General features: G+C 49.0%; 1 protein-coding gene across 1 annotated transcript in view; it reads right to left on the bottom strand.

The window, feature by feature from the left end:
* The window catches only part of shroom3 (shroom family member 3), a 47,403-nt gene extending 29,412 nt beyond the window's left edge, over window positions 1-17,991 (bottom strand). The window contains exons 1-4 of the mRNA XM_038989549.1: window positions 17,878-17,991; window positions 3,897-4,016; window positions 2,912-3,655; window positions 641-2,752 (exon numbers count right to left, since the gene is read on the bottom strand). Of these exons, the coding sequence (XP_038845477.1) occupies window positions 641-2,752; window positions 2,912-3,655; window positions 3,897-4,016; window positions 17,878-17,927 (3,026 nt within the window). The 5' untranslated portion in view covers window positions 17,928-17,991. The remainder of the gene's footprint in view (window positions 1-640; window positions 2,753-2,911; window positions 3,656-3,896; window positions 4,017-17,877) is intronic.
* Window positions 17,992-20,475: the final 2,484 nt, after the last annotated feature.

The raw sequence follows: 20,475 nt of genomic DNA, 5'->3' as shown, positions 1-20,475 counted from the left end.
AAACAGAATATACAGCCAGAATATAGACAATGTAATATACACACCATTTACACAATCTATACACTATACACCAACATACACTGAGTGGACAAAACATTAAGAACACCGGCTCTTTTCATGACATGGACTGACCAGGTGAATCCAGGTGAAAGCTATGATCCCTTATTGATGTCACTTGTTATATCCACTTCAATCAGTGTAGATGAAGGGGAGGAGACAGGTTAAAAACATGTTAAACCTTGAGGTAATTGAGACATGGATTGTGTATGTGTGCCCTTCAGAGGGTGAATGGGCAAGACAAAATATTTAAGTGCCTTTGAAGTGGGTATGGTGGTAGGTGTCAGGCGCACCGGTTTGTGTCAAGAACAGCAACACTGCTGGGTTTTTCATTCTCAACAGTTTCCCGACTGTATCAAGGATGGTCCACCACCTAAAGGACATCCAGCCAATTTGACACAACTGTGGGAAGCATTGGAGTCAACATGGGCTAACATCCCTGTGGAACGCTTTCCACACCTTGTAGAGTCCATTCACCGACAAATTGAGGCTGTTCCGAGGGCAAAAGGGGAGGTGTAACTCAATATTAGGAAGGTGTTCCTTATGTTTTGTACACTTTGTATATACAATATTGAACAATTACCTGTCTCTGTCATGGCCATTCTCCTCCTGGCCCTCCTGGCTCCCCAGTTGGAAGGGGCTTCTGCTCCTCTGCAGTGCCGAGCCAGGGTGAGGGTCCTGGGGATTAGGGTGGTGGTGATGGGGGTACCTGGAGCTCTGAGGCTGGGTCTGGTCACAACTCCCTGGCCTCTGCTGCTCTGCGTAATGATGACCCTCGTGGGCCACCGTAGTTTTCCCATGATGTGAGCTAGAGGAGGAGCTCTGTGTTCTGCAGGTGCTGCTGGGGCTGTTGCTTCTCTCCAGCATGTTACACAGGTCATCCATACCAGCACCATAGCTCATGGCCCTCTCATGGTGCTGGGGCTGAGGCTGGGGCTGGGTTGGACGGGAGGAAGAGGGCCTCGGGTTGGTGTGGCTGGCGCTGGTGCTTTTACTCCTCTGCTTCCCCTGCCCATGGTCCTGCTTGCGGCGCTCGAAGCGGTTCACCTTCTCCAGAACAGAGAGGCTCCTCTGGTGGCTGCTCTGGCTGTTGGCGGAGCTCTCTGGACTGTCACAGCGCTGGACATCTGCTAGGGCGTTCTCCAGCTGGGTCAGGGGGTGCTCTGGTCCCCTCTGGTCCCTCTGCCGCTGGGGGGGAATTGGATTGCTGTAGTGCCAGAGGGGGGACCTGGATCTCTGGTCATTGACCTGAAGGTCAGGCCCCTGGGCCCTCTGCTCTACCTGCTGGTCAGGCCCCTGGGCCCTCTGCTCTACCTGCTGGTCAGGCCCCTGGGCCCTCTGCTCTACCTGCTGGTCTGGCCCCTGGGCCCTCTGCTCTACCTGCTGGTCTGGCCCCTGGGCCCTCTGCTCTACCTGCTGGTCAGGCCCCTGGGCCCTCTGCTCTACCTGCTGGTCAGGCCCCTGGGCCCTCTGCTCTACCTGCTGGTCAGGCCCCTGGGCCCTCTGCTCTACCTGCTGGTTTGGCCCCTGGGCCCTCTGCTCTACCTGCTGGTCAGGCCCCTGGGCCCTCTGCTCTACCTGCTGGTCAGGCCCCTGGGCCCTCTGCTCTACCAGCTGGTCAGACACCTGTGCTGGGGTACTTCTGCTGCTGCTCCCCTTGGGAACATGTCCCTGGGCGATCTTACTGGGCATGGTGGTGCCTGCCACTGGGTGACTAGTGTAGTGACTGGGCTCTGTGTGTCTGACCTGCCCTTCCTCCCTGACCTGGTCCTGTCGGTGGTGCTCAGGGTAGCTCTCTGAGCCCTGGGAGTACCTGGGTAGCCTCTCTCCCCGCGGCTGGACTGGAGTGTATGGGTCCCTTCTCTCCTGGCCTATAGACTGGCCTATAGACTGGGCTGAGCAGGGTCTGGATGCCTGACCCTGACCCTGGCTCTGACCCTGGCCTTGGCTCTGACCCTGTCCCTGGCCTTGGCTCTGACCCTGTCCTTGACCCTGGCTCTGACCCTGTCCCTGACCCTGGCTCTGACCCTGGCTCTGACCCTGTCCCTGGTCTTGGCTCTGACCCTGACCCTGTCTCTGGCTCTGACCCTGTCCTTGGCTCTGACCCTGTCCTTGGCTCTGACCCTGTCCCTGTCCTTGGCTCCGCTGGCTCTGCCTTTGGGACACGGTCTGTCCCTCCCCCTTCAGATGAGACTTGTAGAGACCCAGTTTAGTTTGGGTCTCCTCGTACCCTGACTTTTCTCCCACTCTGTCTGCGGGTTGGGTTGGATGAGCTGGCTGTTTGGGTGGAGGCTGAGCTGGCTGTTTGGGTGGAGGCTGAGCTGGCTGTTTGGGTGGAGGCTGAGCAAAGTCAGGATGCTGAGGTTGGCCAGAGGAAGTGACATAGGAGGACGAAGAGGGGTTGCTTTGGTATCCATTCTCCACCACTACCGCCATCCCTGTATCCACACTGACCCCCAGCCTTAACCCCTGGAGCTCTCTCAGGCTGCTCAGACTGCTCTCCCTGGCCAAAGCTGGGTACACGCTGCTGGGGTTGGGGCTGCTGGTGGGCATCTGGGCATAGTGGGGCTCCGGCGGGGGTACAGGATAGATGCCCTGGGGCAGCATGAGGCAGCCAGACTGGGTGGATGTTTGCTGGGGCTCGGGGGGCGGCGAGAAGCCCTGACTCACGCCCTGTTTGGGCTTGGTGGTGGGGCTAGAAGAAGAATAAGACGTGTTTTATAACAACAACAACGACAACAACAACATACACATGCCTACATTAGAGCCACAGAGACACTGATGACTGGTGAAACAAACACAACTCATGATGTCTATGGGTTTGCTAATAGATACAATAGAATGGACTTAATACCTGCTCTCGGGACTCTTCTCTATGACGGTGTGGAGCTGGCCCTCTGCCCCGAAGGAGCCCTTCCCCGAGCTGGAGGCCACGGAGCCAGAGGAGTGGTACCAGGAGGAGGTGGACCCCTTGTGGAGAGCCCTGAGGGAGCGAGCCTGATCCAGGCTGGACCACGAGTTTGGCCTCTCATGGTTCCTGATAGCCGCGTAGCTATCGCTCCGCATGGGAGGAGCCGGCGCCCCCTTCAGGCTCTCGTAGGAACTGCGGCTGGCGCTCTGACCCCAAATGGGCCCAACACTGTGACGGTTGGGGTTAATACCATGGTTACCACCACCGCTGCTTCCGCCACTGCTGTTACTACTGCTACTGGTGCCGCGGTAACAGGCGGCCCCGCCCACACTACAAGACCCCGCCCTGCCAGCCTCGTGGTTGCGTAGCAACGAAGCAGAGGCGGAGCTAACCTCATGCTCCTGAGCACCGCCCTGCTGGGGGTCGTAGACCGTACGGACATATCGGATGTCAGCTTGCTGCATTCCCTCCGCCCCAGCCCCACTCCCGCCCCCTCCACTAATCCCGCCCCTCTGCGGAACCGTCTCCATGGAGTACGACCTCTCCTTACCAAAGGTCGGAGCGGCCGCAAGGTACTCTGGGATACTAGAGCTGGTGGAGAAGGAGGAGTAGGCTGAGTCTCTCTTACTGTGAAGGTGGTCCATACTGTTGGAGGACTTGGAGGCACACAGCTGGTGGCAGGAAGAGCTGGAGAGTACAGGAACACTTTATTTATCCTTACTTGATTGATTGAATTGATTAGTTAATTAGCAGTAGTAGGCTGCTCCAGCTGGAGGCAGCATAACATATTATGTAGGGTAAAAACACGATCAACCTGGAGGCTTATTTCCATTGTGGTCCTCTCTGGAAATGGTGATTACAAAGACAAGACAAGGATCAATAAGGCATAACAAAAAGGTAATAAAAAGCCCATGTTAAAGAGCAGTACCTGTAGGCTGGGTGGCTGTGTTGCTCCCCAAGGCTCTCCATACTTCCTCTAGAACTGTACTGGTCTGGACTCTTCCTCAGGTAACCTGGGTCGTAGCCCGACAGGTCTGTAGTGGACGCACTGGGGAAGAGAAAGAGAGAGCGATTAAAGGAGGGAGAGAGAGAGAGACAGAGAGAAAGAGGGAGTAAAGGAGGAAGAAACAGAGGAAGAAGAGAGAAGAGAGAGAGAGAGAGGTGTAAAGGAGAAAGGGAAAGAGAGAGAGAGAGACAGAGAGAGAGAGGTGTAAAGGAGAAAGGGAAAGAGAGAGAGAGAGACAGAGAGAGAGAGAGGTGTAAAGGAGAAAGGGAAAGAGAGAGAGAGACAGAGAGAGAGAGAGGTGTAAAGGAGAAAGGGAAAGAGAGAGAGACAGAGAGAGAGGTGTAAAGGAGAAAGGGAAAGAGAGAGAGAGACAGAGAGAGAGAGGTGTAAAGGAGAAAGGGAAAGAGAGAGAGAGACAGAGAGAGAGAGGTGTAAAGGAGAAAGGGAAAGAGAGGGGGAGACAGAGAGAGAGAGGTGTAAAGGAGAAAGGGAAAGAGAGAGAGAGACAGAGAGAGAGAGAGGTGTAAAGGAGAAAGGGAAAGAGAGAGAGAGAGGTGTAAAGGAGAAAGGGAAAGAGAGAGAGAGAGACAGAGAGAGAGAGAGGTGTAAAGGAGAAAGGGAAAGAGAGAGAGAGAGACAGAGAGAGAGAGAGGTGTAAAGGAGAAAGGGAAAGAGAGAGAGAGACAGAGAGGAATAAGAGAGAGAAGAAGAAACTATCAACATCACATCCTGCTGTCACTCTGCTAACACAACAGGCAGATGTCAAACTGGACAAATAGGAACTACAATACAGTATTATAGGATACTTTTATTGGCCATTTCCATGGAAATGAATTAAGTGAAGTCAGCAATAGACTTATAACCAAATACTTACAGGTTAAAACAGCAGCAGGTTTCTGTTTAATGGGAAATCCCTATCATCAGTACCAACTGTGAAGACTATATCTACTGTCTGTATGTCAAAGGAATACATGAGTAGTGGCTTGATGATGTTGCAACACAACCTTAAGAGATATCATTACTGTGTTCATTGTCATAGAAGAATAGATCATTAAACACTTGGAGGGACATGAGATCAGAGAGACTGGTACAGTGTCCCCAGATGGAACCAACTTTCCATTCATAGCAGGTTTGGGCCCATGACTTATCAATAAACTGAAAAGTAGAACTGATTTACTTTAAAACGTTTTTTTATTTTTTATAATTTTTTTATGTCTGATAAAAAAAGATTAAAAAAATAATAACTTCCTGAATTGACTGCCTTCAATTTGAATTGACCCCAACCCGGCTACATAGTGCACTACTTTTGACCAGAGCCCTGTAGTGCAGAAGTAGAGATGTAGAAGAAGTGCACTAACCCGGCTACATAGTGCACTACTTTTGACCAGAGCCCTGTAGTGCAGAAGTAGACATGTAGAAGAAGTGCACTAACCCGGCTACATAGTGCACTACTTTTGACCAGAGCCCTGTAGTGCAGAAGTAGACATGTAGAAGAAGTGCACTAACCCGGCTACATAGTGCACTACTTTTGACCAGAGCCCTGTAGTGCAGAAGTAGACATGTAGAAGAAGTGCACTAACCCGGCTACATAGTGCACTACTTTTGACCAGAGCCCTGTAGTACAGAAGTAGACATGTAGAAGAAGTGCACTAACCCGGCTACATAGTGCACTACTTTTGACCAGAGCCCTGTAGTGCAGAAGTAGACATGTAGAAGAAGTGCACTAACCCGGCTACATAGTGCACTACTTTTGACCAGAGCCCTGTAGTACAGAAGTAGACATGTAGAAGAAGTGCACTAACCCGGCTACATAGTGCACTACTTTTGACCAGAGCCCTGTAGTGCAGAAGTAGACATGTAGAAGAAGTGCACTAACCCGGCTACATAGTGCACTACTTTTGACCAGAGCCCTGTAGTACAGAAGTAGACATGTAGAAGAAGTACACTAACCCGGCTACATAGTGCACTACTTTTGACCAGAGCCCTGTAGTACAGAAGTAGACATGTAGAAGAAGTGCACTAACCCGGCTACATAGTGCACTACTTTTGACCAGAGCCCTGTAGTACAGAAGTAGACATGTAGAAGAAGTGCACTAACCCGGCTACATAGTGCACTACTTTTGACCAGAGCCCTGTAGTGCAGAAGTAGACATGTAGAAGAAGTGCACTATATTGAGAATAGGATGCCATATAGAATGTACATGTGAATGTGGAGCAGCTCAACGATCACTAGTAAGGAAGCGTTAGCTCCATCAATAAACTAATTTCTGTATTTTCACAGTACCGTTACTATCTTGATGTATTGTCTGTGATGGGGGCTACATGGTACATACTTGAAACCATCAGAAAGTAGTCAAAAATAAAATAGCAAAATAACAAAATGGAGTCTTTAGTCGTTGATATTAGGACACATAACCATCAGTGAAATGAGTGTCACACAGTAACAAGAAGTATTACATTGGAACCTTACTTTTAATGTGTCTATCTGCATATTTCAAGACATGGCATATGGGGGTGTAGTGAGATGCCCAATGGGCTGGACGATTCTCTTCTCATCACTCATCTTGAAGAAAAAAATGTACACTAGAAATGTGTAAATCAACCAATCCGCCATCATTAAAATCTAATGGTGAATTATTTAGATATTAAAACAGCATGGGTGACGAGAAAAACTCATTGGTCAAGTTTAAGGCCATGTTGCAAACAATTATGCAGGTACTAGGGATGGAGGTGTGACCAGGTACTAGGGATGGAGGTGTGACCAGGTACTAAGGATGGAGGTGTGACCAGGTACTAGGGATGGAGGTGTGACCAGGTACTAGGGATGGAGGTGTGACCAGGTACTAGGGATGGAGGTGTGACCAGGTACTAGGGATGGAGGTGTGACCAGGTACTAGGGATGGAGGTGTGACCAGGTACTAAGGATGGAGGTGTGACCAGGTACTAGGGATGGAGGTGTGACCAGGTACTAGGGATGGAGGTGTGACCAGGTACTAGGGATGGAGGTGTGACCAGGTACTAGGGATGGAGGTGTGACCAGGTACTAGGGATGGAGGTGTGACCAGGTACTAGGGATGGAGGTGTGACCAGGTACTAGGGATGGAGGTGTGACCAGGTACTAAGGATGGAGGTGTGACCAGGTACTAAGGATGGAGGTGTGACCAGGTACTAAGGATGGAGGTGTGACCAGGTACTAAGGATGGAGGTGTGACCAGGTACTAAGGATGGAGGTGTGACCAGGTACTAAGGATGGAGGTGTGACCAGGTACTAGGGATGGAGGTGTGACCAGGTACTAGGGATGGAGGTGTGACCAGGTACTAGGGATGGAGGTGTGACCAGGTACTAAGGATGGAGGTGTGACCAGGTACTAGGGATGGAGGTGTGACCAGGTACTAGGGATGGAGGTGTGACCAGGTACTAAGGATGGAGGTGTGACCAGGTACTAAGGATGGAGGTGTGACCAGGTACTAGGGATGGAGGTGTGACCAGGTACTAGGGATGGAGGTGTGACCAGGTACTAGGGATGGAGGTGTGACCAGGTACTAGGGATGGAGGTGTGACCAGGTACTAGGGATGGAGGTGTGACCAGGTACTAGGGATGGAGGTGTGACCAGGTACTAGGGATGGAGGTGTGACCAGGTACTAGGGATGGAGGTGTGACCAGGTACTAGGGATGGAGGTGTGACCAGGTACTAGGGATGGAGGTGTGACCAGGTACTAGGGATGGAGGTGTGACCAGGTACTAAGGATGGAGGTGTGACCAGGTACTAGGGATGGAGGTGTGACCAGGTACTAAGGATGGAGGTGTGACCAGGTACTAGGGATGGAGGTGTGACCAGGTACTAAGGATGGAGGTGTGACCAGGTACTAGGGATGGAGGTGTGACCAGGTACTAAGGATGGAGGTGTGACCAGGTACTAGGGATGGAGGTGTGACCAGGTACTAAGGATGGAGGTGTGACCAGGTACTAGGGATGGAGGTGTGACCAGGTACTAGGGATGGAGGTGTGACCAGGTACTAGGGATGGAGGTGTGACCAGGTACTAAGGATGGAGGTGTGACCAGGTACTAGGGATGGAGGTGTGACCAGGTACTAGGGATGGAGGTGTGACCAGGTACTAGGGATGGAGGTGTGACCAGGTACTAGGGATGGAGGTGTGACCAGGTACTAAGGATGGAGGTGTGACCAGGTACTAAGGATGGAGGTGTGACCAGGTACTAAGGATGGAGGTGTGACCAGGTACTAAGGATGGAGGTGTGACCAGGTACTAGGGATGGAGGTGTGACCAGGTACTAAGGATGGAGGTGTGACCAGGTACTAAGGATGGAGGTGTGACCAGGTACTAGGGATGGAGGTGTGACCAGGTACTAGGGATGGAGGTGTGACCAGGTACTAGGGATGGAGGTGTGACCAGGTACTAAGGATGGAGGTGTGACCAGGTACTAGGGATGGAGGTGTGACCAGGTACTAAGGATGGAGGTGTGACCAGGTACTAGGGATGGAGGTGTGACCAGGTACTAAGGATGGAGGTGTGACCAGGTACTAAGGATGGAGGTGTGACCAGGTACTAAGGATGGAGGTGTGACCAGGTACTAAGGATGGAGGTGTGACCAGGTACTAAGGATGGAGGTGTGACCAGGTACTAAGGATGGAGGTGTGACCAGGTACTAAGGATGGAGGTGTGACCAGGTACTAAGGATGGAGGTGTGACCAGGTACTAAGGATGGAGGTGTGACCAGGTACTAAGGATGGAGGTGTGACCAGGTACTAAGGATGGAGGTGTGACCAGGTACTAAGGATGGAGGTGTGACCAGGTACTAAGGATGGAGGTGTGACCAGGCACTAAGGATGGAGGTGTGACCAGGTACTAGGGATGGAGGTGTGACCAGGTACTAAGGATGGAGGTGTGACCAGGTACTAAGGATGGAGGTGTGACCAGGTACTAAGGATGGAGGTGTGACCAGGTACTAGGGATGGAGGTGTGACCAGGTACTAGGGATGGAGGTGTGACCAGGTACTAGGGATGGAGGTGTGACCAGGTACTAAGGATGGAGGTGTGACCAGGCACTAGGGATGGAGGTGTGACCAGGTACTAAGGATGGAGGTGTGACCAGGTACTAGGGATGGAGGTGTGACCAGGTACTAAGGATGGAGGTGTGACCAGGTACTAGGGATGGAGGTGTGACCAGGTACTAAGGATGGAGGTGTGACCAGGTACTAAGGATGGAGGTGTGACCAGGTACTAAGGATGGAGGTGTGACCAGGTACTAAGGATGGAGGTGTGACCAGGTACTAAGGATGGAGGTGTGACCAGGTACTAGGGATGGAGGTGTGACCAGGTACTAAGGATGGAGGTGTGACCAGGTACTAGGGATGGAGGTGTGACCAGGTACTAAGGATGGAGGTGTGACCAGGTACTAGGGATGGAGGTGTGACTGTGACCAGGCGCACTAGGGATGGGGGTGTGACTGTGACCAGGTACTAGGGATGGAGGTGTGACTGTGACCAGGCGCACTAGGGATGGGGGTGTGACTGTGACCAGGTACTAAGGATGGAGGTGTGACCAGGTACTAGGGATGGAGGTGTGACCAGGTACTAAGGATGGAGGTGTGACCAGGTACTAAGGATGGAGGTGTGACCAGGTACTAAGGATGGAGGTGTGACCAGGTACTAAGGATGGAGGTGTGACCAGGTACTAAGGATGGAGGTGTGACCAGGTACTAAGGATGGAGGTGTGACCAGGTACTAAGGATGGAGGTGTGACCAGGTACTAAGGATGGAGGTGTGACCAGGTACTAGGGATGGAGGTGTGACTGTGACCAGGCACTAGGGATGGAGGTGTGACCAGGTACTAGGGATGGAGGTGTGACCAGGTACTAGGGATGGAGGTGTGACCAGGTACTAAGGATGGAGGTGTGACCAGGTACTAAGGATGGAGGTGTGACCAGGTACTAGGGATGGAGGTGTGACCAGGTACTAAGGATGGAGGTGTGACCAGGTACTAAGGATGGAGGTGTGACCAGGTACTAAGGATGGAGGTGTGACCAGGTACTAAGGATGGAGGTGTGACCAGGTACTAGGGATGGAGGTGTGACCAGGTACTAAGGATGGAGGTGTGACCAGGTACTAGGGATGGAGGTGTGACCAGGTACTAAGGATGGAGGTGTGACCAGGTACTAAGGATGGAGGTGTGACCAGGTACTAAGGATGGAGGTGTGACCAGGTACTAGGGATGGAGGTGTGACCAGGTACTAGGGATGGAGGTGTGACCAGGTACTAAGGATGGAGGTGTGACCAGGTACTAGGGATGGAGGTGTGACCAGGTACTAGGGATGGAGGTGTGACCAGGTACTAGGGATGGAGGTGTGACCAGGTACTAAGGATGGAGGTGTGACCAGGTACTAGGGATGGAGGTGTGACCAGGTACTAAGGATGGAGGTGTGACCAGGTACTAGGGATGGAGGTGTGACCAGGTACTAAGGATGGAGGTGTGACCAGGTACTAAGGATGGAGGTGTGACCAGGTACTAAGGATGGAGGTGTGACCAGGTACTAAGGATGGAGGTGTGACCAGGTACTAAGGATGGAGGTGTGACCAGGTACTAAGGATGGAGGTGTGACCAGGTACTAAGGATGGAGGTGTGACCAGGTACTAAGGATGGAGGTGTGACCAGGTACTAAGGATGGAGGTGTGACCAGGTACTAAGGATGGAGGTGTGACCAGGTACTAAGGATGGAGGTGTGACCAGGTACTAAGGATGGAGGTGTGACCAGGTACTAAGGATGGAGGTGTGACCAGGCACTAAGGATGGAGGTGTGACCAGGTACTAGGGATGGAGGTGTGACCAGGTACTAAGGATGGAGGTGTGACCAGGTACTAAGGATGGAGGTGTGACCAGGTACTAAGGATGGAGGTGTGACCAGGTACTAGGGATGGAGGTGTGACCAGGTACTAGGGATGGAGGTGTGACCAGGTACTAGGGATGGAGGTGTGACCAGGTACTAAGGATGGAGGTGTGACCAGGCACTAGGGATGGAGGTGTGACCAGGTACTAAGGATGGAGGTGTGACCAGGTACTAGGGATGGAGGTGTGACCAGGTACTAAGGATGGAGGTGTGACCAGGTACTAGGGATGGAGGTGTGACCAGGTACTAAGGATGGAGGTGTGACCAGGTACTAAGGATGGAGGTGTGACCAGGTACTAAGGATGGAGGTGTGACCAGGTACTAAGGATGGAGGTGTGACCAGGTACTAAGGATGGAGGTGTGACCAGGTACTAGGGATGGAGGTGTGACCAGGTACTAAGGATGGAGGTGTGACCAGGTACTAGGGATGGAGGTGTGACCAGGTACTAAGGATGGAGGTGTGACCAGGTACTAGGGATGGAGGTGTGACTGTGACCAGGCGCACTAGGGATGGGGGTGTGACTGTGACCAGGTACTAGGGATGGAGGTGTGACTGTGACCAGGCGCACTAGGGATGGGGGTGTGACTGTGACCAGGTACTAAGGATGGAGGTGTGACCAGGTACTAGGGATGGAGGTGTGACCAGGTACTAAGGATGGAGGTGTGACCAGGTACTAAGGATGGAGGTGTGACCAGGTACTAAGGATGGAGGTGTGACCAGGTACTAAGGATGGAGGTGTGACCAGGTACTAAGGATGGAGGTGTGACCAGGTACTAAGGATGGAGGTGTGACCAGGTACTAAGGATGGAGGTGTGACCAGGTACTAAGGATGGAGGTGTGACCAGGTACTAGGGATGGAGGTGTGACTGTGACCAGGCACTAGGGATGGAGGTGTGACCAGGTACTAGGGATGGAGGTGTGACCAGGTACTAGGGATGGAGGTGTGACCAGGTACTAAGGATGGAGGTGTGACCAGGTACTAAGGATGGAGGTGTGACCAGGTACTAGGGATGGAGGTGTGACCAGGTACTAAGGATGGAGGTGTGACCAGGTACTAAGGATGGAGGTGTGACCAGGTACTAAGGATGGAGGTGTGACCAGGTACTAAGGATGGAGGTGTGACCAGGTACTAGGGATGGAGGTGTGACCAGGTACTAAGGATGGAGGTGTGACCAGGTACTAGGGATGGAGGTGTGACCAGGTACTAAGGATGGAGGTGTGACCAGGTACTAAGGATGGAGGTGTGACCAGGTACTAAGGATGGAGGTGTGACCAGGTACTAGGGATGGAGGTGTGACCAGGTACTAGGGATGGAGGTGTGACCAGGTACTAAGGATGGAGGTGTGACCAGGTACTAGGGATGGAGGTGTGACCAGGTACTAAGGATGGAGGTGTGACCAGGTACTAAGGATGGAGGTGTGACCAGGTACTAAGGATGGAGGTGTGACCAGGTACTAAGGATGGAGGTGTGACCAGGTACTAAGGATGGAGGTGTGACCAGGTACTAAGGATGGAGGTGTGACCAGGTACTAAGGATGGAGGTGTGACCAGGTACTAAGGATGGAGGTGTGACCAGGTACTAAGGATGGAGGTGTGACCAGGTACTAAGGATGGAGGTGTGACCAGGTACTAAGGATGGAGGTGTGACCAGGTACTAAGGATGGAGGTGTGACCAGGTACTAAGGATGGAGGTGTGACCAGGTACTAAGGATGGAGGTGTGACCAGGTACTAAGGATGGAGGTGTGACCAGGTACTAAGGATGGAGGTGTGACCAGGTACTAAGGATGGAGGTGTGACCAGGTACTAAGGATGGAGGTGTGACCAGGTACTAAGGATGGAGGTGTGACCAGGTACTAAGGATGGAGGTGTGACCAGGTACTAAGGATGGAGGTGTGACCAGGTACTAAGGATGGAGGTGTGACCAGGTACTAAGGATGGAGGTGTGACCAGGTACTAAGGATGGAGGTGTGACCAGGTACTAGGATGGAGGTGTGACCAGGTACTAGGGATGGAGGTGTGACCAGGTACTAAGGATGGAGGTGTGACCAGGTACTAAGGATGGAGGTGTGACCAGGTACTAAGGATGGAGGTGTGACCAGGTACTAAGGATGGAGGTGTGACCAGGTACTAAGGATGGAGGTGTGACCAGGTACTAAGGATGGAGGTGTGACCAGGTACTAAGGATGGAGGTGTGACCAGGTACTAAGGATGGAGGTGTGACCAGGTACTAAGGATGGAGGTGTGACCAGGTACTAAGGATGGAGGTGTGACCAGGTACTAAGGATGGAGGTGTGACCAGGTACTAAGGATGGAGGTGTGACCAGGTACTAAGGATGGAGGTGTGACCAGGTACTAAGGATGGAGGTGTGACCAGGTACTAAGGATGGAGGTGTGACCAGGTACTAAGGATGGAGGTGTGACCAGGTACTAAGGATGGAGGTGTGACCAGGTACTAGGGATGGAGGTGTGACTGTGACCAGGCGCACTAGGGATGGGGGTGTGACTGTGACCAGGCACTAGGGATGGAGGTGTGACCAGGTACTAGGGATGGAGGTGTGACCAGGTACTAAGGATGGAGGTGTGACCAGGTACTAAGGATGGAGGTGTGACCAGGTACTAGGGATGGAGGTGTGACTGTGACCAGGCGCACTAGGGATGGGGGTGTGACTGTGACCAGGCACTAGGGATGGAGGTGTGACCAGGTACTAGGGATGGAGGTGTGACCAGGTACTAGGGATGGAGGTGTGACCAGGTACTAAGGATGGAGGTGTGACCAGGTACTAGGGATGGAGGTGTGACCAGGTACTAAGGATGGAGGTGTGACCAGGTACTAAGGATGGAGGTGTGACCAGGTACTAAGGATGGAGGTGTGACCAGGTACTAGGGATGGAGGTGTGACCAGGTACTAGGGATGGAGGTGTGACCAGGCACTAGGGATGGAGGTGTGAGCATGTGGGTCTGGGCAGAGGAGATGTTGTCTGTGTCTGTAAATTGTTGTTCGTATAAGTTTGTATCTGAATAGATTTTTTTCATTATGTAACAATTCCCCACCGATTTATCCAGTATAAAACAATAGCAGTTCCTTGTTGATTTATCCAGTATAAAACAATAGCAGTTCCTTGTTGATTTATCCAGTATAAAACAATAGCAGTTCCCTGTTGATTTATCCAGTATAAAACAATAGCAGTTCCCTGTTGATTAAGCCAGTTTAAAACATCAATGTGGCCCCTGGGCTTGTTGCCCTTGTATGGTTATATAGGTGGAGGAGGGGGGGATGGCAGGCAGAGTGTGTGTGTGTGTGTGTGTGTGTGTGTGTGTGTGTGTGTGTGTGTGTGTGTGTGTGTGTGTGTGTGTGTGTGTGTGTGTGTGTGTGTGTGTGTGTGTGTTTGTGAGTGTGTGTGTTGTCCTGACTGGTATGTGTTCTGTGAGAAGCAGTGCGTGCGTACATGTGACGTGTGTGTAGTCTGCATGCCTGTGTGTGTTGGGGGATGGTAGAGGCCCAGTGTTGGTTGACATTTCTACAGCAGTAATGAATATGAGGAGGACGTAACAGCTCTGAGATCAGCACTAATCGCTCTTATAGCAGCGCAATTACCTCCAGTTCTCTCCGACCAATTACCTTCATTTATCTCCTACCATACTTTCAGAACTGGACAGGCTGCTATTTGCCTCTCCCTCTCTCTTCTCTCTCTCCTCCACCCTCTCTCACTTTCTCTTCTCTCTCAGCAAATAACTGCCAACATCGGACAACCCGAGAGGGAGTGGGAGCTGCCATGGGAACGGTAGAGGTGAGGGGAGGTGTCACCAGGAATGTCCATCCATAGCAGACAGATGACGTCAATACCCCCCCCCCCCCCCCACCCCCTCATTATTTTCTGACATCACTGACTGATAGGGCCTCAATGTCCTGGTCTGAACACAACAACAGTCTACATACAGACAGGTTGGTTGTTTAGCAACAAAACCGACGCGAGTGCAACTATGGTGCCAAACAGACGGGGTTGGCTTTGATTTTTGACAACATGTAAACTATATTTAGTCTCCAAATGTTTACTGAAAACATAAATACATGTGCACAATGAACACTTGTTGTCTCTCAAATACACCGTTACAGTTGTTGGTTAGCTAGCTAGCGAATTTAGCTGTGTTAGCATAGACGTGACATCAGTCAAAACACATAAAAACAAGACATCATATCAATACCAAGATGAAACGAGCCACCTACAATTCCCCACATGGTAGCTTCTTGTCATTGTTGCTAGTTGTCTGGACATCCAGAATCACAACAACACACTGCCTTCTGCCTCATTGAAGCATGTGCATCGTTTTAGTGACGTTGTCGGCTAACCCATCTACAAACAAGCTGTCCTAAACACATCGACTTCACAGGCAGTTGACTGGTGGATCAAATGTCCCTTCATCTGTCTCAATCTAAGATAATACACTACTGTCCTTTCATGAGTCTCAGTCTAAGATAATATACTACTGTCCTTTCATGAGACTGAGTCTAAGATAATATACTACTGTCCTTTCATCCGTCTCAGTCTAAGATAATACACTACTGTCCTTTCATGAGTCTCAGTCTAAGATAATACACTACTGTCCTTTCATCCGTCTCAGTCTAAGATAATACACTACTGTCCTTTCATGAGTCTCAGTCTAAGATAATACACTACTGTCCTTTCATCCGTCTCAGTCTAAGATAATACACTACTGTCCTTTCATGAGTCTCAGTCTAAGATAATATACTACTGTTCTCCATGAGTCTGTCTAAGATAATATACTACTGTTCTCCATGAGTCTCAGTCTAAGATAATATACTACTGTCCTTTCATGAGTCTCAGTCTAAGATAATATACTACTGTCCTTTCATGAGTCTCAGTCTAAGATAATATACTACTGTCCTTTCATGAGTCTCAGTCTAAGATAATACACTACTGTCCTTTCATGAGTCGCAGTCTAAGATAATATACTACTGTCCTTTCATGAGTCTCAGTCTAAGATAATATACTACTGTCCTTTCATGAGTCTCAGTCTAAGATAATATACTACTGTCCTTTCATGAGTCTCAGTCTAAGATAATACACTACTGTCCTTTCATGAGTCGCAGTCTAAGATAATACACTACTGTCCTTTCATCCGTCTCAGTCTAAGATAATACACTACTGTCCTTTCATCCGTCTCAGTCTAAGATAATACACTACTGTCCTTTCATGAGTCTGTCTAAGATAATACACTACTGTCCTTTCATGAGTCTCAGTCTAAGATAATATACTACTGTTCTCCATGAGTCTGTCTAAGATAATATACTACTGTTCTCCATGAGTCTCAGTCTAAGATAATATACTACTGTCCTTTCATGAGTCTGTCTAAGATAATACACTACTGTCCTTTCATGAGTCTCAGTCTAAGATAATATACTACTGTCCTTTCATGAGTCTCAGTCTAAGATAATACACTACTGTCCTTTCATGAGTCGCAGTCTAAGATAATACACTACTGTCCTTTCATCCGTCTCAGTCTAAGATACTCCACTACTGTCCTTTCATGAGTCTCAGTCTAAGATAATACACTACTGTTCTCCATGAGTCTCAGTTTAAGATAATATACTACTGTTCTCCATGAGTCTCAGTCTAAGATAATACACTACTGTCCTTTCATGAGTCTCAGTCTAAGATAATACACTACTGTCCTTTCATGAGTCTCAGTCTAAGATAATACACTACTGTCCTTTCATGAGTCTCAGTCTAAGATAATACACTACTGTCCTTTCATGAGTCTCAGTCTAAGATAATATACTACTGTCCTTTCATCCGTCTCAGTCTAAGATACTCCACTACTGTCCTTTCATGAGTCTCAGTCTAAGATAATATACTACTGTTCTCCATGAGAAACAGCTGGGTTCAACTGAGCAACAAGAGAGTGGTATTTTGTCCCAAATGGCACCCTATTTCCTATATAGTGCACTACTCAGCACCATATTGTGTATATATAGTGCACTACTTGGCACCCTATTCCCTATATAGTTCACTACTTTAGACCAGAGCCCTATGGAACCCTATTCCCTATATAGTGCACTACTTTTGTAGGCTGCCATTTGGGAATTAGCCATAATCTATAGAAACCATAGTTGTTACGTAACCAGTCGTAAAGGCATGACTCACCAGGCTATATAACCTTCTATAGAATTACACACATGCTTTTTGTTGAAAGACCATGGCATTGAGCAGATATGGTTAGCAATCTTTACTCTGGTCTTGGTAGTGTCTGAATTGCTTTATCTTCAAGACTCCAGTGTCCATGTGGTAGACCAGATAACTCCTTCCTGTCAATACAGTCCTGCACAGTGCTTATGGTTCCACAGGGATGCTGGCCCACGTTGGCTGCAAATGCTTCCCACAGTCTGTCAAGTTGACCAGATTGTGTCACTTTTTGCGTGGCAAGAGTACAAAGCTGTCATCAACGGGGTGGCTAGTTTAAAAAATCTCAAATCTCAAATATATTTTGATTTGTTTAACACTTTTTGGGGTTACTACATGATTCCTTATGTGTTATTTCATAGTTTTGATGTCTTCACTATTATTCTACAATGTAGAAAATAGTAGAAATAAAGAAAAACCCTGGAATGAGTAGGTGTGTCCAAACTTTTGACTGGTACTGTATACTGACTGAAGTGGATATAACAAGTGGCACCAATAAGGAATCATATCTTTCACCTGGATTCACCTGGTCAGTCCATGTCATGGAAATATCAGGTGTTCTTAATGTTTTGTACACTCAGTATGTAATAATGAACAATACATCCCTCATACTTAACATGTTTAAGGATACAAATATTTCCATGTAAAATGTATAAAACCCACTTAAATAATAAGCCTTTTATGGACTTTCTGACAGGGGCCCTGTCAGAAAACACCACAGCTTCAAAACTGTGACAACTGTAAAAAAAATGATTTAGAAATATATTTCATTTATCAGTTGATTGATTGACTAACCTGGAGGGGTAGGTGTGATGCCAGGGAGGGTCCTGGGATATTTGCATCATGCTGGGGTCTGGCTGGCCCTCGCCTAGCTTGGTGGCGTGCCACGAGTGAGGTCTGGAGACAGGCTCGCTGCGTCTGTAGAACATAGATTTAGAACATAGAAGAGAGAGTGAGTTCTGGAGACAGGCTCGCTGTGTCTGTAGAACATAGAATTAGAACATAAAAGAGAGAGTGAGTTCTGGAGACAGGCTCGCTGTGTCTGTAGAACATAGATTTAGAACATAGAACATAGAATTAGAACATAGAAGAGAGAGTGAATTCTGGAGACAGGCTCGCTGTGTCTGTAGAACATAGATTTAGAACATAGAAGAGAGAGTGAGTTCTGGAGACAGGCTCGCTGTGTCTGTAGAACATAGATTTAGAACATAGAACATAGAATTAGAACATAGAAGAGAGAGTGAGTTCTGGAGACAGGCTCGCTGTGTCTGCGGATGGACGTTTAGAGTGGAGTGAGGTCAGCATCCAGGTCAACATTGAGATGGAGTGAGGTCAGGATCCAGGTTGACATTGAGATGGAGTGAGGTCAGGATCCAGGTCCACATTGAGATGGAGTGAGGTCAGGATCCAGGTCCACGTTGAGATGGAGTGAGGTCAGGATCCAGGTCCACGTTGAGATGGAGTGAGGTCAGGATCCAGGTCCACGTTGAGATGGAGTGAGGTCAGGATCCAGGTCCACATTGAGATGGAGTGAGGTCAGGATCCAGGTCCACATTGAGATGGAGTGAGGTCAGGATCCAGGTCCACATTGAGATGGAGTGAGGTCAGGATCCAGGTCCACATTGAGATGGAGTGAGGTCAGGATCCAGGTCCACATTGAGATGGAGTGAGGTCAGGATCCAGGTCCACATTGAGATGGAGTGAGGTCAGGATCCAGGTCCACATTGAGATGGAGTGAGGTCAGGATCCAGGTCGACATTGAGATGGAGTGAGGTCAGCATCCAGGTTGACATTGAGATGGAGTGAGGTCAGGATCCAGGTCCACATTGAGATGGAGTGAGGTCAGGATCCAGGTCCACATTGAGATGGAGTGAGGTCAGGATCCAGGTCCACATTGAGATGGAGTGAAGTCAGGATCCAGGTTGACATTGAGATGGAGTGAGGTCAGGATCCAGGTTGACATTGAGATGGAGTGAGGTCAGGATCCAGGTTGACATTGAGATGGAGTGAGGTCAAGATCCAGGTCCACATTGAGATGGAGTGAGGTCAAGATCCAGGTCCACATTGAGATGGAGTGAGGTCAGGATCCAGGTCCACATTGAGATGGAGTGAGGTCAGGATCCAGGTCCACATTGAGATGGAGTGAGGTCAGGATCCAGGTTGACATTGAGATGGAGTGAGGTCAGGATCCAGGTCCACATTGAGATGGAGTGAGGTCAGGATCCAGGTCGACATTGAGATGGAGTGAGGTCAGGATCCAGGTCCACATTGAGATGGAGTGAGGTCAGGATCCAGGTCCACATTGAGATGGAGTGAGGTCAGGATCCAGGTCCACATTGAGATGGAGTGAGGTCAGCATCCAGGTTGAGGTCGAGACTCATAATGTGTATCACTAACTAAGTCTATTTTGTATTTATTATGGATCCCCATGAACTCTTCCTGGGGTCCAGCAAAATGAAGGCAGTTATACAATTTTAAAAACATTACAATACATTCATTCATCCCTCAGGCCCATACGCCACTACCACATATCGACAACGCAAAATCATTGTGTACGTGTGTGTATAGTACGTATGCTATCATGTGTGTGTACTGTATGTGTCTGTGCCTATGTTTGTGTTACTTCACAGTCTCCGCTGTTCCATAAAGGTGTATTTTTACCTGCTTTTTAAATATGATTCTACTGCTTGCATCAGTTACCTGATGTGGAATAGATATCCATGTAACATGGCTCTATGTAGAGCCATTACATATACACATAAAGTAGGCTACAGATACATTAGGCTGTATACAATGAATTCGGAGAGTATTCAGACCCCTTCCCTTTTCCCACATTTTGTTACGTTACAGCCTTATTCTAAAATGGATTAAATAGTTTTTTCCCCCCTCATTAATCTATACACAATATACCATAATGACAAAGCAAAAACATGCTTTTAGACATTTTTCAGGCCAAAGAGTTCAATCTTGGTTTCATCAGACCAGAGAATCTTTCTCATGGTCTGAGAGTCCTTTAGGTGCCTTTTGGCAAACTCCAAGTGAGCTGTCATGTGCCTTTTACTGAGGAGAGATGGTAAATCTTTACCATCTCATACCAAATCATTAGCATCTCATACCAAATCATTAGCATCTCATACCATATCATAAACATCTCATACCAAATCATAACCATCTCATACCATATCATAACCATCTCATACCAAACCATTAGCATCTCATACCAAATCATTAGCATCTCATACCAAATCATTAGCATCTCATACCAAATCATAACCATCTCATACCATATCATAACCATCTCATACCAAATCATTAGCATCTCATACCAAATCATAAACATCTCATACCATATCATAACCATCTCATACCATATCATAACCATCTCATACCAAA

This window comes from Salvelinus namaycush, chromosome 3, assembly GCF_016432855.1.
Source record: "Salvelinus namaycush isolate Seneca chromosome 3, SaNama_1.0, whole genome shotgun sequence".
Lineage (NCBI taxonomy): Eukaryota > Metazoa > Chordata > Actinopteri > Salmoniformes > Salmonidae > Salvelinus > Salvelinus namaycush.
This window is presented reverse-complemented; position numbering and strand designations above follow the sequence as displayed.